Source organism: Corylus avellana, chromosome ca1, assembly GCF_901000735.1.
Source record: "Corylus avellana chromosome ca1, CavTom2PMs-1.0".
Lineage (NCBI taxonomy): Eukaryota > Viridiplantae > Streptophyta > Magnoliopsida > Fagales > Betulaceae > Corylus > Corylus avellana.
This window is the reverse complement of record NC_081541.1, coordinates 46,509,140-46,533,411: the sequence shown is the minus strand read 5'-3', so window position 1 is coordinate 46,533,411 and position 24,272 is coordinate 46,509,140. Positions and strand designations below refer to the sequence as shown.

The window sequence follows — 24,272 nt, the reverse complement described above, 5'->3', positions numbered from 1 at the left end:
TGTGACGACAAAATCATGCAAAAGAAGGACACCCTATATCTAATAAAAAAATTAAAAATTAAAAAAAAAAAAAAAAAAAAAAGACCTCAAATTTCCCTTAGTTGATCGCAGATAGACGTACAGAGATAAGAAAAGTTATCTTACAAAGCTGGAAGAGTTTCTTAGTTTCTTGTGGGAGAGAAAACGCCTCAGTTGTTGTAGTTGCATCTTGGCATTTGGTAGCATCAGTCATGCAAGCCGATGCAGCCTGGTTCGCGGCAATGTAGTCTTTGGAGCTCAACTTCTCCCTCGCATATTCAATGTTATCAATGGCTTCTTTATAGGAGTCTAAGCACACTGTGTACTGCTGTTTGAGCGCAGGATCCTTTGTCTGGTTTAGCTGCGTCTGAATCAATGGATAAGTCCCTGCAGCAGTGGCATTGGCCAAGTCTACTGCGACTTGGGAAAGGCCTTGAAGGTCGGTTGTGGCTGTTCGAGGATCAGATTTCAAAGCCTGCTTGCAGAAGGCAGGGTCCTCTGTTTTGGAGCATATGAAATTGAGCATGCTCTCAGATATCTTCAAAGGCCTTGCATTTGTGGGGCAAATGCAAAGCAATATTGCTAGTAAAAGAGAAATGAACAAGGAAGAAGGTGCCATTTCTTTCAACTTGGGTGTGGGGGTTGATCTCTTCGGAGTGTGTGGTATATGATGCAATTAGATCACATATATATAATGATTCAAGAAAGAATAAGACATTTATTGTGATAGATTTGTAGATTCATTGTTTATTTATATATTAATTACACATTAGTTGCTTACCTTGACAAGAAATTAATCAAATCAGAATAATCTCATAAGATTATTTTATAATTAAGTGGCTATTTGATTTTGATCCAAACCACAAGTATAAAATAAGTAGCATTACTCTTATAACAATGCAGGTTATTCAATGCATTAAAGTGTATATATATATATATATATATATATATAAATATATATAAGAGCATGTTGCGTGGGAAATAAAGAAAGAGCGTAAATTTATGATAAGATTTTAGTTTTTTTTTTTTGTCTCCTTAAAAAGACTTTCCCTCGGGGTCAAGAAATTAAAGCCAATCAAGCACTAAGAAGAAGAAGAAGAGTCCGTTTGGATTTGAAGTTTTAAAATTTGTAAATTTTAAAATTGCAGTGAAGTGTTTAGTAAAATTATATTTTGATATTTAAAATCACAGTTTAACTATTGTTAAATTTTTTAAAAAATATTAATGGTAAATTGACACTGTCACTTCATCATATAATGATGTGGCATGTGAAATTTCTCTAAAACATGTAATTCTCACATGTTCTTAGGGATCTTTTTGGATGAAAACTTTATCCTCAAACAAATTTCCTCCAACCTTTTTGCTACCGGCATAAGTGAATAAGAGAAGATCAAGTCTTCTTAGGTGGCAATATCATTGCCTACAGGTGGAGTCATGAGATCTAGAACGCAAATACTCAACCATAAATCAAGAAATTCAAGTGGGAAGCTTTTAAGGGTTTAAATCAATAAATATAAAAGTAATACTAGAAATCAGATTTTTATCTCATAATTACCTTTTAATGTTAATGTGTGCGTTTTTATCCCACTTTATTGAGACGTGACACAATTAATTGGCCTTTGAAATATTTTATTTATTTTTAACAATGTTAATCCAATAGCTACTTAACATGTTACATATGAAATAAAAATAAAAATAAAAATATGATATAAATCGTTTTCTCTTTCTTACGGCCTTCCAAGCCCAAAACTCATCATGGGCCACTTGGCTATCTCCACTTCGACAATATCTCACACTCACTGACAGCCCCACCTATCCTCCTTCCTCACAATTGGAACATTGATGACATGTCTTCAGCTTTTTACCATCTTTCTCAGAGCCTCCTCAGCAATTGCAAGCCATCAAATCATGGGATAAAGATCAAGTCTTGCTTGAACACCAACCAGAGCAGACCAAGCACAGCCCAAATTCAGACAAAGAAGCGATGCCTGAGGTGCAAGACCCTTTATTTAGACAAAGACAATTCCCCAACCGCTTGCTCCTTCCATGGCCACACCACCGGTATGTAACTGATAATCTCTTTTCTCATCCACATGTTTATGTATGTACGTGTATCTTCGTTTATAGATGACATTATTTTCCAAGATTTGTTTTTTATGAACAAAGTCGAGGCTTTAAAATAGAGCTAATCAAACGTGAACCCATTTCACCAAGTAAGAAAAATGTCACACCCAGTTGGAATTTGGTTACTAGGAGAACGTAAAAGGCTTCAAGATACATGTTGGAGCTGGAGAGGCAAACAATATGATATATTTAAGAGGGTAAAGAAAAGTTTGAACTTCAGATAGAACGACTTCTTTGAAGTTCTTTTGGAAAAATGTCTATAGAGAACATCCTGTATCACAAAGCCATCACCATTTGTAAATATGTTACCTTTTTATGTTGTTTTCACGTATCTTACCATTTGTAAGAGTTTTGGGGGTGTATTTATTTAGTTTTTGGTTTGAAAGTTGTGATTCAACATAAAGGTGAAAATTGTTTATGTATTTTTATGAGTGTTTTGTGTTTTGTGTTTTGAATTGTTTGTTATCTTGAGAAGAGAAAACAGAAGACAGCAAGCAAAACTTTGACAAACATGGTATATGCTTGACGTTCGTCTATCTATATATTTTTCATTCTTTAATGCAGTTGGGTTTCTATAGATGCAATATGTGGAGCATAGTCTTCCAAAATTATTTTTGTTCTTGATGTTGGTCATATACTTTTAATGTTTGTAGGAGAGAAGGGGCTGTTTGCACTGGCTCCACCTCACCAAGGAATTGATGGAGAGTGGAGTGACGGATCTGGAGTAATTGTTTACAAATGGAATGAAAAGAATAATAGACCAAGCACTGGAAGTGCCAATTGGAAGAAAAGATGGAGCTGTTGTGCTGAGTATGATGAAAATGCCCCACCTTGTCGACAAGGGTGGCATGTTTCCTATGATGATGGGTTCACTTTGTACTAGTAATTTCATGATATATTTATGCATCTGATCCAGATATCGATCTGCTTTAGATTTTTTAGATTTTTTAGGTTCTTTAGAGAAGAAAAATGGAGGGTCTTATCATTTGTTGTATAGGCGATAAGCTGAATTTTTTTTTTTTATGATGATGGGTTCACCTTTTGCCACATTTGGCTTAAATGTATTACAAGATTAGCACAAGAAGTGGTGCTGACTGCTTATTAATACCATGATATATGTTATGCATCTGGTCCAGATAGAAATCAGCTTTTGATGCTTTGGAAAAGAGAAATGGCAAGTCTTATAATTTGTGGTATAGGTTATAAGCTGAATTTTTGGCCTTCATTTTGTAATGTTTTCTGGTTAGAATTTACATGATGTTTCTTGCACTGATGAATTCATTTGGCCTTTGGATGTCTGAGGTAACCAAGCGATCTGTGAGAGCCCCTTGTAAGTTTGCCAAATTAGAATGACATTTAAGAGTACTTAAAAGCATTGTGCTCCCTTTGCTTCTGTGATTGATCTAGCAGTTCTTCAGTTCAATAATTCAAGCAAATTTTTAAGTAGAATAATTTTGGTTGATGGTGGAAGAATTAGCATTTCACATTTTGCCAATAGTTCAGATTGCTGTATTCACCTGAGGCTGAGATGAAAGCTCACTCCATAAGCCATTTCAATACATCAACAAATTATGCTCTTGTGCTCCCTAGGTTATATACCACTGTTACACTGAAATGAAAGGATTAAGGTTTCACTTGGCAATCAAACATGGCGCCGAGGAGAAGATGCAATAGCCTTTATTCAGCCTAATTTGGCCTTATGATTCAAACAATTTTAAAAGCCCTTCTATTCAATACTGCATTTGTAAGATTTTATTGCTACCCTACTGCAACCAAGCAATCCCCATATTTGTGCAAAATAAAACATAAAGTTGCTAAGCAAGCATGTTTGCCTGCATTTCTTCTCCTATGTTTATCCGAGCAAAAGGTTCGCATACTATCCCAGATTTAGAAGGAGCCATAACATCCAATATGTTGAAGGACAAAAGAAGAGCAGACAACTTGAAATTAATGTATATCATAATCGACATGTTATGATCTTGAGTCCCACATGACTTAAAGTGGAATTTCTATTTGAGATTTGTATCATTTGGTATTAGAATTTGGTTTCATATCACAAGTTCGAGTCACGAAATGAGTGACGTATGGGATAGACTGTGCTGCCATGAATGTCAAATATTACGATTCTAAATGTCTCACATAGCTTAAGTGCAATTTCAACTATATGTATATAAACTCTTAGGCACCATCCTTTAACAAACCAATTTTCAAAGTGAATTCTAGACATTAGGCCTCAAGATGGTGAACCTTAACTCACACAGCAAGATTTCTTCTTTCAGGTTTCTAGTCAAACAGTTTTATCACTTCCATACTTCCAATGGATCCGACCATTTTCTAATCAAAAGTTGGATTTTACAGGAAGAACATTAAGGGAAATAGTGGTTACTTCCTGCATATATGCTTATAGATTGATATTTTCTTTCAATCACCCAAAATCACTATTTAATTCAATGTGACCAAACTACAAAGGATCCATCTTCAATTATTCAGCTCAATTCAAACTATTTTCTGACACCCTGAACTCAAACTATTCTGGACCTTTTCCTGTCTTAATAGCAGACCCTTCTTCAGTTGAATTAACAGAGAAGTTCAAAGGGAAACTCACCGTGAACTAACATAAACCAAAACTGCAAGCTAATTGAAAGTTTAGCACAAAATCTTCTTCACAAATAGAATTAGTTTCTTAAAGTTGTTGGGACAACCACACAGATATATAGGATTAGTGTGTGATGATTGACTTAATAAGGACTAATTTCAGATTGCAGAGATAAAACATCAACTCTTCATGACATTAAATTGAACTTAGAAAACTTTAGAAGAACAAGGATTAACATCAACAAAATCTATAATTGTAGTATTAAAACCTGCCTCTCTTTGCTCTATCAACAATCCCCCCACAAACAAAGTACACATTAAAACGACCCAACAGTCTTAAAAGACTCATGAACATGCCTCAACATGTCCCGGTCCTTGTTCCACTCCGGCGTAGGCGCGTTGACAAAATGCGCATAGAGCTTATTATTAGCACAAGTGACGGAGATCAAACTATGTGCAGCAACCCCATCAACCTCGTACACATAATAAACCTGTCCACTCTCGTCCTTCCTCTCCTCGGATGTCACCCTGTCGGCGCTCGCTATCAGATCCTGCAAATCCACGTCCGACAGTGCCAAGTTGTTCAACACCGCATCCTTAGGCGCCAGCTGACGAAACCCAGCAAGGAAAGTGAGGTACTCTCGCTCTGACCTGTTACAATGTTGATAAACAACTAAATTCAGTTCCGTTATATGACTGTCATATAATTGAAACGATGTTACGTGAAAAACGACCTTTTCTTTGGGTTGTAGAATTCGCTGTCGGTGCCATTCGTTCCCTTCTCAACCTTTGAGACCAACCGCTCTTTCCAACCGTCCGGTATGTCGTAGATGTACTCGGCAGAGGCTTTCTTGTCGGAGTTGCCGCCGTAGCCGCCGTAGTTGGCTGCGCTAGCGGCAGTGCCGTAGTAGAGGCGATAGGCTGTGGGTGGAGAGTCAGCTAGGGAAGGAGGAGGAGTGGTGAGGAGTGTGGTGGCAAGGGCTGTGGCAGTTAGAGTGGTAGTTAATAAGGCAGTTAGGGGAGGTTTGGTGGGTGGGATAGGTAGGTGGGGTTTGCTCAAGGGTGGAGTTTGTGGTGGTTTTGTGGTGGTGGTGGAGGAGGAGGAGGGGAGGAGGGCTGAGGGTGAGAATATGGTGGCCATGGAGATGGAAAAGTGGGTGTGGTTGTGTTTTTTTCTGTTATCTCTACCGAGGCTTGGAAGATTTTCCTTATCCAATACTGTGGAAGAGAGTTTGTGTTAGGATCCAAACGATTGTGATTACTTGGCAATCATGTGGGGCCATAGAGGGTAGTCAATACAGGTGGGCCTTGACTGTGTGCCATGTCATGATACATAGGAAATTTTTCTGGACACAGATTTCACGTTTAAAAGGGAAGGAAGGATAAATTAAAGGGGAGATGTGAGATAGAGCCATTCAAAACAGAGGAAATATGGGTAATATTATGTATTCCAAATATAAGGGATCTCAGTTCAATTTTTTTTTTTTTTTTTTTAACATATCTGCACAAGCACAAGAGGGAGAAAGAGATTCGAACTAGTGACTTTCACTTCATTAGACGCGGTCCCAACCGATTGAGCTACCTCTTGAGGATGATCTCAGTTCAATTGTCCTTGTAAAATGTTGCTCCCAAGTTAGTCTCTCATTGAGTTTATGCTATTTTTCTTACTCACTATGTACTAGTTGACTTGCATTGTTTTAAGTGGTTAACGCTTCTGTTTTTTTAAGCGATTGGCACGAAAAGTCATTTAAAACACGTCATGTTGATGGATATATAATGAATGTGTTAAATTAGTATGGAAAATAACATTATTCTTTATCCCTTAGAAGCATAGAATTGTAGAGGATCCCATCCCCTTATATATTCAAACGAAACTCTCGTCTTCTTTCAATAAAAAATAGAAAAAATAAATAAAAAATTATACATATCATTTTCAAACTTTTAATTGAAACAATGTTCGTAAATCACTAAAAAATTGCAATGTACCTAATTAGGGGTGAAAATGTGGGTGGTTAATAACTGCCTGCTAACTGCTTTTTTTTTTTTTTATATATATATTTTTTATATATTTCTTATTAAGTAATATTAGTGAATATGTATTAATTGTATATAATTTATTTAATATACAATAAAAATATATTGTTTGTATGTTATATAATGTAAAGTTTTTTAAAAGATGAGTTGGGCATGAAGCCAAGAACACTGACGCAAAGAGAGTGAGGTTTTCAATTTGCCTCTTGGCCTTGTCTCAGACTCTCACACGGACAACTATAAGTGTTTTCAATTGCTTTTTGTTTGTCTCACATCGAAAAAAAAAAATCTACCACTCCCACCTTCACTTATATATATAAAGCACATATCCTTCCCTAATTCTCTAAATATTGCCTTAGTCAAGGACTTAAGTTGGGTGAGCCCAGAGCCAAGCTTTGAGTACTCGGCTAGCCAGGGAGAATGGCGAGTCGAACCGAGCACAAATTTTTTAATTTTTTTTTTCCTTTAAAAAACGGTTAACCGCTAACCGCCTAGGTGGTTAGTAAATTAAAAATTTTATTAACCGCCTAGGCGGTTACAGTCAACGGTTTTAGTCAGTAACCGCTAATTATAACCGCTTTTTTACTCTTAATACCTATTTTGTCATACAAAAAGATAAAATTACCCATGAAATGATCAAAAAGATTAAAAAAAAAAAAAAATTCTTATAAATTCGAGAAAGAGAAAAACCGAAAATAAAAAATCCACGGGGCATTGGGTCTGGCCACCCATAGCCGCTGCTGTGGGTGGGTCACCACTTTTTTTTTTTTTTTTTTAATTTTATAATCTTTTTGTATTATTTCATTTTTTTTTTAATTTTTTTGTATTATTTTATTTTTAAAAATTTATTATAAGAGTATTTTTGTCATTTTAGCATAGAAGAGATATATTGTAATTTTTTGGTAATTTGGGAAAATATTGCTTTAGAAATTGCGGTAGTTTGAGGGTACGTACGTGTACTTTTTTTGAAAAAGAAAAGTGAAACTCCTTTGACCCTGCACTTTGCTATAATTTCACGATTGCCCCGCTCTTAACAAACACGTCCAAGTCACAGTTTTCCCGCAGGCGGACATTCCCGTAATTTCATCCCAGTACCCATACCCATCTTACACCGCAAGGCACGCAGAGAGTACCCCTAGATTTTCGCTGCGTCTTCTCCTTCTTCGGCTCCTCATTAAAAGAATCGATCTCGAGGTTTAGGGTTTCGGTTTTCGTTTCTCATAAAATCGCTCCTTCATCTCGCACTTTATTATATAATCGCCATGTCCAAGAGGTAATCTATCTTTAATCTAGTTAAAATTTCATTTTTTTTGCCGATTTAATTAGCTATCATTCTACGTTTGACCTTGATTTTCCCAACGTTTTTTTTTTTTTTTTTTTGAACATTTCTGTGCCATTTTGTAGAATAATCGTGCATGAATATCGAATTAAATGTTTGCTAGTAAATTTTGTTGGAGATATTACTGTGTCTTTGTGTTTCTTTGTTTAAATGTTGAAGTGGCTACCTTTTGTGAGTAATTATTAATGGCAGGTTATGGGTATGAAAATTTGTGAGTTATTGTTTGGTTGCAAACAAAAAGTAGGCGCTGAAATTTTTTTTTTGGCTTTGGGACTCCTATGTTGAGTAGGAGTTGATTTTCACAAAAAGTTTTTAAATTTCTGTGGTATTTTGTAGAATAATCGTGCATGAATATCAAATTGATTGTTTGCCAATGAAACTTTTGTTAATATTACTATTTTTTTGTTTGTTTAGTGTTTAAGTGGTTACTGGTTACCTTTAGTAAGGAATTATTAATGGGTTTGAAGAGGCAGATGGCGGGTTTAAAGATTTTGTGAGTTATTGTTCGGTTGCAAAGAAAAAATAGGTGCTGAAAAGGATTTCCTTTTGGTAACAATGATTCTTTTTTGACCCCCATGTCGAGTAGGAGTTGATATTCTCTGGTATATATCGATACAGAATTGTCTACATCTATAAAATCTGTATGGTTAGTAGCATTGACATAATATCGATTGATATGATGATTACATGCTTCAACAATTAGCTGGTGTTGGGGAGATAAATACCTGGGGAGTTTGTCTCTAAGTGAGGCTTGATATAACAGGCCTATGGTTTTGAGCCCAACAATGTTATATTAATGACACACTATTGTTGCTATTACTTGATGTGAATTCTTTTACATGTGAAACTATAATAATTGGTGACATAATTAACCTAGAAAGTCTCTAAGTGAGGCCTTGAGATAACACGTATGATTTTGGGCCCAATAATGTTATATTAATCCCTCACTTTTGTTGCTGTCACTTGATGTGGATTTCATCACGTGAAAATCCAACAGATGGAGACATAATAATAATTATTATTTTTATAAGTAGGATGGTAACATATATGTATTTGTGCAGAAAATGTGATAAATTTGGAGACATTGCCTGGCTGCTGAGATTGTGGTTATGATTTTGCTGTTTGTTCTTAATGTGTCTAGTACTTGAAGTGGTTACTTGGGATTGAGTTAAGACGGAATTTGTTTTATGGGTTTCTATCTTTCAAAAAGAAAATTGCTTCACTCAATTATGAATTTAAGAATTAGTTCTACAGACATATGGTGGCACTTCACATGACAGCGATCATATTACATAAGGCTTCCTTGAATTGAACTGGATTTTCCTTTTTGCTTTTTATTTTTCAAAAAGAAATTCACTTCATGCAATTACAAATTTATTAACTTAGTCCTATGGGTATATGTTAAAACTTAACTTGAAAGTGACCATATTACATAAGGCTTCCTTTCCTTTTTTTTTTTTTCTTGGTTAAAGATGATTTGGACTTTTTGTAATCTTGTATTTTCTCACTCCTCCAGGGTTCTTTGTAAGTTCTTTTCTCATGGGGCATGTCTGAAAGGGGAGCATTGTGAGTTTTCACATGATTGGAAAGCCTCTCCAAATAATGTAAAATTTTTAAGCTCAATGTGCTTTCATATCTGCCCGTTAATTTTCACTCATTGATATTTTTTGTTTGCCCCATCATGGCTTTTCATCGCAGGTTTGCACCTATTACCAGAAAGGACTTTGTACATATGGTAGTCGTTGCAGATACGAACATGTTAAAGCTTCTCGAGGCCATTCTTCTGCTTCATCTTCATCAACAAATGCACAGCAGTCTCTGATTTCAGATCCTGTTCCTCAAGCTTGTAGTGCTAGAACTCAATTGGTTGGGGTTACTCCAGTCCTAGGTACTCCCAGGGAGTTATATGCTTCAAGTAGACCTTTAATTCCTGCTGCTAAACCTGCCTGGAATCAAGAGTTTGGGCACCATGATCCTCTAGATGATGGGGATATTGGGGAGCCTAGCGGTAATAGACCAGCTGACCATTCTATCTGTTCATTTGCTGCTGCTGGTAATTGTCCCCGCGGAGAAAAATGTCCTCATATTCACGGTGACTTATGTCCCACTTGTGGAAAGCACTGCTTGAATCCTTTCAGACCTGAGGAAAGACAGGAACACTTGAAGATGTGTGAGAAAAAGCAAAAGCACCTGGAGGCGTTAAAACATAGTCAAGAAATAGAATGCAGTGTTTGCCTGGAACGAGTTCTCTCAAAGCCCACAACAGCAGAACGGAAGTTTGGGTTGCTGTCCGAATGTGATCATCCATTCTGTATATCCTGTATCAGGAATTGGCGTAGTAGTTCTCCAACCTCTGGGATGGATGTTAATAGTGCTTTGAGGGCCTGCCCAATTTGTCGCAAGTTATCGTACTTTGTTATTCCTAGTGTCATTTGGTATACTACAAAGGAAGAGAAGCAGGAAATTGTTGACAGCTACAAGACTAAGCTCAAGTAATTTCTTAACTATTGTCTAGGTCTCTATGTTTCTTGTGATCCAATTGCTGGTTTTTCATTTCCATATTTGTTTTTTTCCCTCAAAGCAATACATGAAAATTAGTTACTGCATTTATTTTTAAATATTAGAGTTGTAAATTCCATACTATTCTATCAGGATGGTGCCATATGCTGCTAATGTTTTTTTTAGTTGGGAAAATCTATCAGAAATTCTTTGAAAACTTGCAATTTTCAGAAACTGCCTAGTCAAGTTTCCTTAAAGGGCTGTTGCTCGTGAGTTCAAGAAATTGATAAACAAGTTAGATAACTAAGAATATAAGTTTCTTGAATGTTTATTGCTGTTGGTTTTTGTTTATATAAGTTATTGCTGTTGGTTTTGTAACTAATTATTTTCTTCTTTCAGGTCAATTGATTGCAAGCATTTTGACTTTGGGAATGGAAACTGCCCATTTGGGACTAGTTGCTTTTACAAGGTAATATGAGTGTTAATGAAAGTTATTGCAATTTTCAATTTAAAAGGTTTCTTGTTTGTTTAATGCAACGCTTTATTTTGAGCTTCTTATAGTACCTGGATATTTTTATATCCTGTGTGTTGGTAAAGACCATCTCATTGATAAGAGTATCTTTTTCCTTATCTTCCGGAGGTTTGACAGCGAAGAAGTGGATGTTTTCTGTCATTTTCGTATTTGCATTGTTAGTTGATTTTTTTTTTTTTTTGGTATTCTTTTCATCTCCGTTTTGTGTCATTATTTGAGAATTCAGGATATTATTACAACCGTCTAATAGTGTAGTAGAAAGCAAGCTCGGTTTTGTATTTGAACGATTTGGTTGTCCTTATTTTTTTTTTTTTTTATATTTTATATATATATATATAATAAAAAAAAAACTCTAGAATGTAAGTCAAGTCACCACAATATGCTTTCAGATTCACAAGCGTTGAAAAATTTATTTCCATTCCTTACCTTCTCTTCCCTGTTTGAAAAAGAAACACAATGATTAATATCAAAATCTTTTAACTTTCTAACTCTTAATGAAACCATTTATGTAAATATACACAAGCCTGCACCAATCATTCCACATTCAAGGATATGTGGCATACTGCGTTTTCGTCTTTGTTTCATGTATTATAATTCCCTGTCTCTTGGGTAACTTAGTATGCATCCTAGATAATTGACAGAAGTCATTTTTAATTGATCAACCTGGCTTTGGGAATTAGTACTACATCATAATCTTTGGTGGTGCTTTATTATTATTATTGTTTGGGGTCACATTTCGATAACACAATAAAGCCTGTAGTCCGATTAGTTAGGTAAGAATAGGACTGAGCTTGCTCAGTGGTAACATGAAGAACAGGGGATAATTTTAGCCAACTGATAGAAGAAAGCAAACTCAACAGAACCATAGCTTGGATGACCCATAGGAGATTCATTTCTTCCTAACTTTGTGACTATGCTTTAGTTTGCAAATTTGTTTATTGCCTGTGATTTGACTAGTTTTCTATGTTGGTACGTCTATTTGGTTTATATGCTTGTAAGCATACATGCAACATAGCAAAGAGGAGCATCGTAGCACTATAATTATTAAATGGTATAAATACGTTACAGGAAGGACGTGTAGAATTGCATGCCCTACTCATGCAGCATGTTGACACTACTGGTCTTGCAAGGGGACTTAGTAATATCTACTGTTAGGATGTGGAGGTTTTCTCCTGATTACTCCCCCCAACCACCCCCCCCCCCAAAAAAAAAGAAGAAAAGAAAAAAGGACACATGGTGATTCCATCTCTATCACCACCCTGACCACACTGATGTGAAAATCACCTCGATTGTCTCCATGAACTCCACAATCACCTCCATTGCTGCTCTCAGAAATCTGAGCAAATTCCTACTACTGCCAGCACACACCTCTTGTGCCATTCCTGCCTGTGATTCAGCAATCTTTATTCTTCTTTTCGCCTGATCATCCCTTGAAGGACCAGTGTGCCCCTACTCCATTAGTGGTGTCAATGGTAGTACCTTCCTTTTTGCTTTTTACGAAAGTCTTCCATGTTGGTTTTTTGAACATGCTTCTTTTTTTTGCTTTGTGCAAACATTTAAAGAATTAAAAAGGGAAATTGCCCCATACCCCTTGAGTTTTGGCCTTATGTCAGATAAGGACGTGGGTTTTAAATTTTGACAATTAAGGATTTGAGTTTTGATCATGTGACAAATAGATCATTCAGTCTATTTTTTAATGGTAGAAGTGCCAACTGGCATCTTTTCCACGTAAGACCAATGAAATTGTGTCACGTGTATTAAAAAGCCAAGTCATCATCCACATAGGCCTCTAAATAAAAATAAAAATAAAACATAAAAAAAATGGGACGGCGCCACCTTCCACCCCAGTGGCGGGGCGGTACCCCCATGTGGGGGTGGATGGGGTGGCTCCACCCTTACTGCTTGGGGTGGCCACGCGAGTCCCCTCCCCCCCACCCCGCGCACAATGCGGCCCGGGGTGTGGTCAGCCCCTCCCCTGTGGGGGTGGAGTGCCTCCACCTCCCTCCACTCTGGCAGACTGTGTGTTTTTGTTTTTAATTTTTCAATTTGTCACATGGTCAAAACTCAGATCCTTAATTACCAAAATTAGAAACTCAATTCTCATAGGACCAGAACTCAGGGAGGTATGAGGCACTATCCCAATTAAAAAAAAAAAAAAAACTTCTCTCCTCACCTCCCAGCACAAAGTGTCTTCTCAAATGCCTGAATATCTTGTATGACTTCATTTGGTCTTTCAAATGTCACATTTCTGTGCAGAGAACTGGAACAAAAAGATTGATTCCCTTGTTTCTAGTATATCAAATTAAAATGTGTATTAAAACAATGTGACAGTATTATGTTTGTTATTCATGCTCTCTCTCCTCCCCTCCCCTTTGTTTCCCTCTTTTTTTTTTTTGTTTTTTTTTTTTTTGTGTTTGGTTCTTCACAGTTTCCGTAGTTTTTTTTTCTTTTTCTCTTTCTGTTCTGGCACAACTGTGCTGTTCCTTCTTTATCAGGAGTCATGTTCCTACAGTTTCTGTCAGAATGGCATCTTGTGAATGCTGTTTTCAGAGTTATACACCTTTTGTTTGTCATTTACTTTCATCTAGGAGAGGGTTAGCTTTTTGACTCCTTTAATGGATAGAATTTTGTTGTGTTTCCAGCATACGGTCAAGCCAGGCTCGTACACATGGAGACATTTCAGGCCCCCTCCACGAAGGCCACGTCCACACAGAACCAATTTTGTGGCTATGGATGACTCGTTTGATGTGTTCGAGCCCTTAGAAGGATTGGAGGATTTTAATGCTGAAGATTTATTTAACGAAGAATTAACATCCTTGGAGATGGCTCTTTTATTGATGGATATGGGTTTTGATACATGTGATTCATCAAGTGATGAGGAAGATTTATATAGCCCATGAGCTACTAGATTTAGCCAGTTGTAATCCTGTTGATCTTCTGTGGGGGGGTTTTTTTTTGTAATGATTGCCGTGTTGTTTTGTCAGTGTACTATTTGTTGCATCTGCGAAAAGATTGCTTATAGTTTTTGAACTCTTTTGACTGTAGTTTGTGTTATGTCAAGATTCTATTATTTATATTTGATATCTAGGTTCCCCATCAGGGTTAGACTGTTTCTCTTTGGATAATCACTAGCATGATCTCATATTGATGTTAACAAGCCTGGATGCTGTAGATTCTTTGGTAGATTTTCTATTGCAGAGAGAGCCTAAAAATTCATGTTTGTGGGTAATAGTGCATAGTTTCCTTGGAGACGTTGTCAGCAAAGAATGTTGTAGCTTGACGGGTCACTGTGTTTTCTAAGGTTTTACATTTACACCTCTTTTTGGCGAGTTTTTGCTCCTTGAAGCTTGATATTTAAACACATGTAACGTCCCTTGCTGGTGAAGGGAGTCCCACCATGACATATATTCTTTCTATTTGTTATATTTCTTTTCCATTAGTGGAAGAGGGGTTACAAAGCTTGTTGAACTTCTTTAGAACTCAAATCTCAGTAAAGGGTTCATTGGACTGGGATTTATGAAGTGCTTTAGTTGAGAGTATTGGCCGTTAAAGGGGGGCTCATCTTTGTCATGTTTGTGAATAGCATGGTAACAACATATGAACTCATTATCTGTGCTGCATGATTTTTCCTTTTTTTACAGGTTTGTGTGCCTTTTCATCTTGAAAGTAATGATATGCAGCTGCTTTTTATTTCTTCTGTCATATTTGTTGTCGCATGCTGCATAATAAGATCAGAGTCTTATTAGGTTCTTCTGCATTGATGTTCTTTTTGCAGCATGGATATCGAGATGGCAGTCTGGAGGAGGTAGTTATACGACATCTTGGGGCTGAAGATGGGCACACTGTGATAGCTAAAGATATTAGGTTTTCTCTGTGCCTCTTATTTTCATTCCAGTTTTCCATTTTTCTTCCTCTTTCTTTTTAGTTAATTCTGTTGTCCTCACTGAGTTTTGGTTTTTGACAGGCTGTCAGATTTCCTTGCTAACTTGCATTTAAGGTGAAGGGTTGCTGATATATACTATAGAGTAAGAAACAACTCAGGACTTGGCTTCTGCTTTCCATATATGTATTGGTCCACTAGGGCTTGACCCGTGGGTCAAATTGTTGATGTTCCTTACTACTAGATAATTCTATGTCCAACTAGACCTCAAACTAATAAATAAAAGCAATTTTGTATTATGTAAAGTGTACTGCGTACCTCCCTGGTGCTAAGAAAGACTGGGCAACATGGAGAGGAGAAGATGAACTCTAGATATGGCATTGGAGGCCATCAGAGAAGTTCACAATGACGGAATGTTTTCATATGCACCCAGTCTAAAGGGTTTCCTTGATCTTGTAATACACCCTAGCTGTGTTATTGCCTAAAAACTGGAGGTCATTTTTACAATGCACCATGCTCCTAGATAGGCATTTTTCTTATATACTTCATGTGTACCTGGGTTGTGCTTTTAATGATATTTCGATTACTTATCAAATTTTTTTTTACTGTGCACCATGCACTAGTGAGGTATTGGCCTAATCGATTGCAAAGAGTTTCTTAATTACTTGAACCAATATTCATGTTGCAGGATATCTAATTTTTATGGAGAAGCCATGTGCCACTTCAATTGCAGAGTTCTCTTCAATTGCCAGTGTGACACTCCAGTTTGTTGTGAGGTATGAGATTATACGTTATGGGCTAATATTATAGTTTATTCTGCAATGGAATTTTTATATGCTTTTCTATGTTTTATGTAAATTGGTAGTAGCTCAGGTGGACACAGAAATGATATTCAAAGCATTTTTTCCTTGAATATTTTCGTTCCATTACAAGCCTTTGTAGCCTAGTGGTATTTATCCACCTTTCAATGGTGAGGTGTTGGGTTTTACCTGTTGTGGGTGACTTACTGTCTGTGATTTCTTGATGGCTTACCATTCTCTTGAATCATCCCCTCTCTCTCACTCTCTCTCTCTCTCCTGCAGATTTGCTTGCTGGAGCGGACCAGAGCAAGGAAGGCCGGGGCATGCTGCCGTATTTTATTAGACTGCATTTTCTATCAAATCAATAAAATCATAGGTACGCCATTCATTGGATGGATGTGTTTGATAGTTCTCCTCAGCTCTGGAAAATGAATTTAAGTAATGGACGCTCAAATAGCCGAGCTGTTACTATGTTTCCCTTGTCACCAGTGAGAAACTGTTTTACGTAATGGGTTTTTGTTTCTGTTGTTGTCAATGTCGAGCTATGATGACATGTTCCGGGAAACATTGTCTTTGAGCTTCTTTTGTATTCTTATCTGGATTTTGCTACCGGCGGCGTTTTCAGGCAGGAAATAAATGGTGGCAAGAGCTCCGTAAAACTTAGCTTCTGTTTTGTATTTTACTTGTTTTATTCAAAGTGATTACTTGACTTTTTTGGAGTTATGCTCGTAAATGCCACTATGTCAATGGGAAAAGGATCTTGAGATGGATGTTATTTATTTCATGATCATGGTTTAAAATTGGTGCATCTAACGGTGTACATGCTTTTACATTATTGAAATGTGTAGGATCCAGCGGCAAAACCAAAATATACCATGATTTATAATCATGTTAACACAGCATGCACATAACCCTTACAAGTAATTTATCTCCCACTCTATGCAATCCGTCTAATCCTTGAAGAGACCAGCTAATGGTGCATAATAGGCTTGAATTGTTACTTATCCTCATTGATTATTGCCACAAAAGGTCATTAACTTCACTATGACCCCTCAAATATTGGAAGAGCCATTTACTTGTATTATACACTAGAGGAATAGAATCATCGTACCTACACTTCCTCAAAATTATATTATAACCCTCCCAAGAACGATGATAGGTAGAAAATAACATACATAACAGGGTCATAGCATTTAATTCAAGCCAACATCTCTTATTGATATACTATGGTTAATTTGTGAGATGTTTAGTGGAATGAGACAAATTTGATTACTAAGACTACTTCTAGAATAGAATAGTTTTATAAAATTTCATACTCGATATGGCGTAGGTCGTCATTGTATGTCGTAATAGACAAATTTGGTTGGGTGTTGGGAATTTTGTGTTTACTCATAATAAGAGTTGCCTTTAGCCTTCAATATTGAGGGCAAGGCGTCGGCCATTAGGTGCCTAGCTGGGACCAGAAAGTTTTGGGTGGCCAACACATGGTGTAGGTCTTAGCCCCCCGAGCTTGTAGCTTGGTTCTTGTCGAGTTAGTATTCTTTGTCGGGTCATGCTCGATGCAAGGTCTTTATACCTCATTCGATAATGCCCGAGATGAGGTCTTTGTGACTTTAGGTGTATGGGCAAAGCCACTTCTTTTGTGTCCCTAGTCTGGCTTAGCACCTCAAAGCTTAAACTGCATGCTCAGTATCAAGGAACGAATGACTTTTCCAATAATTAAATGCCTAACATAGAATGAATCCATAATCAGACAAAAAAATCCTCAATATTAATGCTTCTATGATAATCTTCACCAAGTAACTCCATAATTTGACCAAAAATTCTTGACCAAAAAAAAATTAGAGCCCAAAGGTTCTTGACAATAGAAATTGCAGCCTAAAAATTTTCAATAGCTAAGATTATTAAAAATAAAAAATAAAAATAAAAATTCCTTGATGATGGAAATTAAAACTTCTAGAGTAATAACTCAATAATTCGGCATAAGATCCTCGATAATAGAGATTACGACCATAAGTCATTTATCAAACATGGCAGTCAGGTTTTAGTCAATGAGAGTAAAATGATATTTACCTCAAGCAACGTCAAAAGGGTAGTGCCTCATTTAACCTAATTAGTGAAAAATCAGAGTAAAACTTACCTATCGTAAAATAGAGATTACGACCGTAAGTCCTTGATAATGGAAGTTAATAAGTTAAAAAAGCCTCAGACAACCAAAATCAGTACTTACTGGATTTAGTTTTCTTTGCATTTCTTAATGTTTATGTTTATTTAAAACCAGTGAATCTGGTGATGCATGCATCCAATTGTTCATCAACTTCGCTATGATCCTTCAATGTTGGATGAGTCATTGACTTCATAACTACTCATAATTCATTTCCGAAAAAGTCATTAACTTCACTATACATTATCCCTCAAATGTTGGGTGAGTCATTGATTTTAAGGAATAACTCATAAATCATTTTCAAAAAAGTCATTCATTTCACCACATATGATCCCTCAAATTTTGGACGAGTCATTGACTCTGAGGAATAAAATCAATCTCAGCTCTGTAGTTTCTCTCTATCACCTAGGATTGGTAAATTAAGAAAGTTATCTCTGATTTCTTTTCTTTTAGTTCCAGATCCTCCCTCTTGGGAGGCTAGAAAAGTTAATAGAAGTGTAAATTTTTGTGCTCATTATGTGGCATATTGGGCCACAGCAAGAGTTTACTCAAACTGCATTCCCACTTTCTTCTCTTCCCCCACCCCCCTCCCCTCTTCCATCCTGTTGTGGCGGTAGAGATCCACCTCCCTCTCTTTTGTAATTTGCTCCTTGGTTTGTTCTCGAATGCAAAGTTTGTTGAAAAAAAAAAAAAAATCATCAAAGCTACATTTCCCCAAAAGCGGATTATTATAAACCTCCTAAGAATTGTTTATATTCTGGGCCAGAGCAATGAACCTATTTGAAGTAGCTTATTTTCCACCAGAAAAAGATGCTTAGGTAGAAAATAATATTCATTTAATTCTAGCCAATATCGTTTAAAAATATATTATGGTTAATCTATAATACGTTTAATGGACAAGAAAAAGATTTGATTACTAAGATATTACAAAGTCTCGTGGCAAGAGGAAAGTACAATAATTGATCTCATTTCCGGTGTAGATCAAGCCGTTGCTGATGGCGTGGAAGTGATAAACATCTCCTTAACTTTTGACATATTGCCATTGTATGAAGATCCTTGTGTAATGGCAACATTTTCAGCCATGGAGAAGGGCATAGTGGTTGTAGCTGCAGCAGGAAATAAAGAATCGGGATTGGAAACTACAACCAATGGGATCCCATGGGGTTTAACTGTTTCTGCGAGCACCATTGATCGATGGTTTGCTGGAACTTTGAGTTTTGGAAATGGTGAAACCATTTTGGGATGGTCTATGTTTCCAGGTGATACTTTATTGCAAAACGTACCATTAGTGTACAAAAAGACTATATCGTCATGTACTTCACTTGAACTATATGATATCCAGTATGGGGTTATCATGTGCGTTCCTGGGGATTTCTATGATCAAATCAATTCTATTGTTAAATCCCATGCATCAGGAGCAATACTTGTCTCTGATGATCCCAGACTACTAGAATTAACAAATTTTCCTTGTCCTTGCACCGTGATTAGCATCAAAGACGCTAAAGTTGTAAAGTCTTATATGGAGAATAATGATTCGCCAACAGTCACCATGAACTTTCAACATACATTTATTGGGATAAAGCCAGCACCGACTGTGGCTAATTACTCTGCTAGAGGTCCATCATTGAGTTTTCCAAATATCTTGAAGCCAGATATAATGGCACCGGGGTCATTGGTCTTGGCTGCTTGGGTTCCAAACATACCAGTGACTGAAAGAGGGTTAGGACAAAATTTATATAGTAGCTACATCATAGGCTCTGGAACATCCCTTGCTTGCCCTCACGTTGTTGGCGTGGTAGCGCTTCTAAAAGCTGCACATCCAAACTGGAGTACTGCCGCCATTAATTCTGCCATAATTACCACTGCAAATGTATTGGATAATTCTTTTGATCCAATTCAAGACCATCATTCTCGATTGGCTTACCCTTTTGACATGGGAGCGGGTCATATTAATCCTAACCAAGCACTTGACCCGGGTTTGGTTTACGATGCAAGCCCCCAAGATTTTGTGAATCTATTGTGTTATTCAAACTTGACTGAGGAGCAAGTCTTCATCATTACTAAGAAAAATTGCTCCAACCCATCTCCTGATCTTAATTACCCATTATTCATTTCTTTTTACAGTGATGATACAACATTGATTGTTCATAAATTTCAGAGGATTGTGACCAATGTTGGTCAAGGTGCTGCAACTTACAAAGCGATGATGGTTTCACCTCGGGGTACTACAGTTGATGTCTCACCCATGACTTTGGTGTTTCAAAAGAAGTATGAACAACGATCTTATAATGTCACTATTACATATAAAGGAAATAAGGATAGGCTAGTTTCATATGGTGAGTTGCTTTGGGTCGATAACAATAGGAAATACAAAGTGAAGAGTCCTATTGTAGTGTCTCCTAGGGTTGAAGGTATCTTTTGAGCTTGTATGAAGTTCTTTAAGGATGGTTTTTAAGAACTTTTGTTTTTGTTGTAAATTTAAAACATGCCTAAGCTCAAGTAGATGACAAAGTTGCATGATGGAAAGCTTATGTTGAAAACCTTTTCCATTATTTTTTTTTTACTCCACACTCATCAAAATGGCTATCTTACAAACTCAGTTTCAAAGACATTCTTACAAAACTTGTGGCCATACAAGCATATATGACTTGTATGACGACCAATCAATCAAATAATCTTATATAATATATAATAGGAGAAATACCCAATAAGAATTGATGGACTTAAGAGAGTAGATTTTTTGTTGCATTTGAAATTGATTAATGAATTTAGGACACAAGACAATTAATCTTCACTCGATATGGAAGTCTTTTATGACGACCAACCAATCAGATAATATTGGATCAATTTTTAATTAATAACTATATACAATTTCTTTTATTATAATTATCAAATTGGTGAATTACACTTTACTCCCCATAAGCCACCACCTCAATTTCACTTATACCCATAAATTACAACTCACTAATTTTGAGATCCAGAAATGATCAAAATGTTTTCAATTACCCCTTGGGTCAAATTTGTCTATTATTTCACATGCCCATCAACTTTTTCTTGTGCAAGAAAACATCTTAGTTTGGTGTAAAAAATAAAGAAACTTTATGAATATTTTAAAGCAAGACTTTGGGTAATGAAACATGTTATACTCTTAAACAGTCTGATCAATTAAGTAGGCTGCACAAAGAAATCTTTATGGGTTCATAAGAAGGTAGAGTTAATAATGTCTACTTATAATTAACACATTATTATCATAGAAAGTCATTAACTTCATTGTGTTCTCTCATGTGTTGGATGAGAGCTTTTAGAGCTACTATTCCTCATAAAACTAAAATATTCCAATAGAATTTTTAGAAATAAATTAACAAAGTATGAGAGTTTACATTCTAGACATATTTTAGTCATATTCACAATTAAATCAAAACATTGGCACTACATTCGTGGATCCAAGATTACAATGGAGAATCTAGATTGCTAATTAAAAAGTACTACTTCAAATGGGCTCAACTCATTTAATTTAAGAGTTAAAATGCCATATTGTCCTTTGCACATGGAATCATATAATTTACATTTGGAGTCATATATTGATCATAATGGACTTCGGTTCTTAAAATAGGATATTTGCTAGCTTATATCATCAAAGATCCCCAAATGTAACATTTTTTCATTCACTACAATTTACTTATCACCGTTTATGACTTAAGGAATAGAATCAAATAAACCTCCCAATAAGAATGATGATTAGTAGAAAATAATATTCATAACAGGCCCATATTACTTCTAGAATAGAATAATTTTATGGAATTTCATACTTAATTTAGCCTCTATAAAAAGGGAAGTGCTAGGGAGCCAAACAAATGAACTCATAAAATTTTATAAATTGATGTGACAGACCGTAAGTGGCAGATAAGGGAGAGAGAATTGCATTTTTTTTTTACTTTAAAAACCCTTGCCACGCCAGTTTGAAAAATTTTCTTAGTTCATTTGTTTGGCTTCCTAACACTTCTATAAAAATAAGGCTAATTAATTTTCGCCGCATCATGTTCTCAAAAGGATAGAAACTATCTTTTTTAATTAATTTTGGTTTTTTAAACGAGTCTCTATCTCTTTGTTTTCTAATTTTTTAGTCTCTATCATTCATTGCTAACGACCATTTGACCAATATGTTCAAAAGGGTTTGATTTTTCTTTATCATTTTTAATGCTTTCTAGACCTTGTTACATATGTTTGGTAATATATATAACATTCGTATCAAAGCAATGGCTTTCATCCTTAAGGACAATATGGAGTATCATGTTAAAAGGGTTCCGCTTCGGTTCTTATTCTTCCTTATGTGGTTTTTGTAGACTCTTTATGTTAAATCAATGTCAATGAAGAGGTCTTCATATATTATTCATATGGAAGAGTCTCACATGCCCAAGGCTTTTACGACTCATCACAATTGGTACGTATCCACTATTAATTCCTTGCAATTTGCGAGCCCTACTTTATTGGATAACCATCGATCCATGCCATTCCATCTCTTCTATACACCTATAATAATGTTCTTCATGGTTTTAGTGCTGTTTTGACTCTAGATGAACTGGAAGCTTTAAAAAAGTGCCATGGGTTCATTTCAGCTTATATTGACACAACTGTCACACTTGCAACCACTCGTACTCCTAGCTTTCTCTCCCTTAATGTCCCTAATGGCCTGTGGAATTTCTCAAACTATGACAAAGGTATTATAATGGGCATTCTCGATAGTGGTGTGTGGCCAGAAAGCCCAAGCTTCAATGACAAGGGTATGTCTACTAGAGTTCCGTCAAAGTGGAATGGAACATGTGAAGAGGAGAAGATTTTAATTCCTCCATGTGTAATTCCAAGATTATAGGAGCTAGGTACTTTAATGAAGGTTTGAAAGCAAATACTAATCTTAGCAAAATTCTTAGCAAAGACTCTGCTAGGGATGATGTAGGGCATGGGACCCAAGTTGCTTCCATAGCTGCAAGTAGGAACTAATCTATTAAATTGGCGCATGCTTTTAAAGCAAGTTTTCTCACATGCATTTTTAATTCTACATCTATTTGGTCTTGACTTACTCTGTGCACTCCAAATTTGTCCTTGCAGGTAACTTCGTTGATGAAGTGTCTTATTTTGGGTATGCTAAAGGAACAGCCGTTGGTGTTGCACCACATGCAATGTTGGCAATTTACAAAGTCTTGTGGAAAGAGGGAGGTACAATAATTGATCTTGTTGCAGGTCTAGATCAAGCCGTCGCTGATGGCGTGGATGTGATAAACATTTCCTTAGATTTTGTCCTATTGCCATTGTACGAAGATATTGTTGCAAAGGCAACATTTGCAGCCATGGAGAAGGGCATAGTAGTTGTAGTTGCAGCAGGAAATCAAGGACCGTTGAAACGTATAACCAATGGGATCCCATGGGGTTTAACTGTTACTGCGAGCACCATTGATCGATGGCTTGCTGGATCTTTGATTTTTGGAAATGGTGAAACAATTTTTGGATGGTCTATGTTTCCAGGTGATACCTTAATACAAAACCTATCATTAGTGTACAGAAAGACTCTATCATCATGTACTTCACTTGAACTATACGACGTCAAGGATAAGATTATCATGTGTGATCCTGGGAATTTCTCTGATCAAACGGATTCTATAGCTAAATCAAATGCATCGGGAGCCATAATTGTCTCTGATCATGCTCTATTACGAGAATGTCGAGATGTAAGACGTTTTCCTTGTCCTTGTGTTGTGATTAGCTCAGAAGAGGCTGCAGTTGTAATGTCCTATATGAAGAATAGTGCTCTGCTGAAAGTCACCATGAACTTCAAACAAACCTTTACGGAGACAAAGCCTGCACCGATTTTGGCTTATTACGCTTCCAGAGGTCCATCATCAAGCTTCCCAGATATCTTGAAGCCAGATATAATGGCACCTGGGTCATGGGTCTTGGCTGCTTGGGTTCCAAACATACCAGTGACCTATACAGGGTCTAGAACAAATTTATATAGCAGCTACATCATAGACTCTGGAACATCCCTTGCTTGCCCTCACGTTGCTGGCGTGGTAGCGCTTCTAAAAGCTGCACATCCAAATTGGAGTACAGTTGCCATTAGTTCTGCCATAATTACATCTGCAAATAAATTGGATAACAGTAATCATCCAATTCGAGCCTGTGTCGATAATTTTCAATATGCTTCCCCTTTTGACATGGGAGCGGGCCATATTAATCCTAACCAAGCACTTGATCCAGGTTTGATTTACGATGCAACCCCCCAAGATTTTGTGAAT

The 24,272-nt window shown here is 36.5% G+C and overlaps 4 protein-coding genes across 6 annotated transcripts; 2 read left to right on the top strand and 2 right to left on the bottom strand.

Annotated features, from left to right (window-relative positions):
- Nucleotides 1-97: 97 nt before the first annotated feature.
- Nucleotides 98-637, bottom strand: LOC132173647 (pectinesterase inhibitor-like). The gene has a single exon (XM_059585208.1). The coding sequence runs from the start codon at nucleotides 635-637 to the stop codon at nucleotides 98-100; it is 540 nt and encodes a 179-aa protein (XP_059441191.1).
- Nucleotides 638-1,818: 1,181 nt separating this feature from the next.
- On the top strand, nucleotides 1,819-3,395 carry LOC132167291 (uncharacterized). Its single transcript, XM_059578211.1, has 2 exons — nucleotides 1,819-2,079; nucleotides 2,796-3,395. The coding sequence occupies exons 1-2, from the start codon at nucleotides 1,866-1,868 to the stop codon at nucleotides 3,023-3,025; spliced, it is 444 nt and encodes a 147-aa protein (XP_059434194.1). The 5' UTR covers nucleotides 1,819-1,865; the 3' UTR covers nucleotides 3,026-3,395.
- A 1,515-nt stretch (nucleotides 3,396-4,910) lies between these two features.
- LOC132178063 (thylakoid lumenal 19 kDa protein, chloroplastic) lies at nucleotides 4,911-5,960 on the bottom strand. Its single transcript, XM_059590526.1, has 2 exons — nucleotides 5,472-5,960; nucleotides 4,911-5,388 (listed from the first exon to the last, which is right to left on the bottom strand). Exons 1-2 carry the CDS (start codon nucleotides 5,876-5,878, stop codon nucleotides 5,055-5,057), a joined length of 741 nt encoding a protein of 246 aa, XP_059446509.1. The 5' UTR covers nucleotides 5,879-5,960; the 3' UTR covers nucleotides 4,911-5,054.
- Nucleotides 5,961-7,835: 1,875 nt separating this feature from the next.
- On the top strand, nucleotides 7,836-16,603 carry LOC132178050 (putative RING-type E3 ubiquitin transferase C3H69). Of its 3 annotated transcripts, XM_059590523.1 has the most exons (8): nucleotides 7,837-8,041; nucleotides 9,624-9,711; nucleotides 9,806-10,599; nucleotides 11,006-11,075; nucleotides 14,914-15,002; nucleotides 15,103-15,163; nucleotides 15,707-15,794; nucleotides 16,101-16,603. In XM_059590523.1, the coding sequence occupies exons 1-6, from the start codon at nucleotides 8,031-8,033 to the stop codon at nucleotides 15,137-15,139; spliced, it is 1,089 nt and encodes a 362-aa protein (XP_059446506.1). In that variant the 5' UTR covers nucleotides 7,837-8,030; the 3' UTR covers nucleotides 15,140-15,163; nucleotides 15,707-15,794; nucleotides 16,101-16,603. The 3 variants fall into 3 exon arrangements, with proteins under 3 accessions (XP_059446502.1, XP_059446499.1, XP_059446506.1); XM_059590519.1 differs by having other exon boundaries at nucleotides 7,836-8,041; nucleotides 14,914-15,163; XM_059590516.1 differs by lacking the exons at nucleotides 14,914-15,002; nucleotides 15,103-15,163; nucleotides 15,707-15,794; nucleotides 16,101-16,603 and adding an exon at nucleotides 13,781-14,250 and having other exon boundaries at nucleotides 7,836-8,041.
- The last annotated feature ends 7,669 nt before the right edge of the window (nucleotides 16,604-24,272 follow it).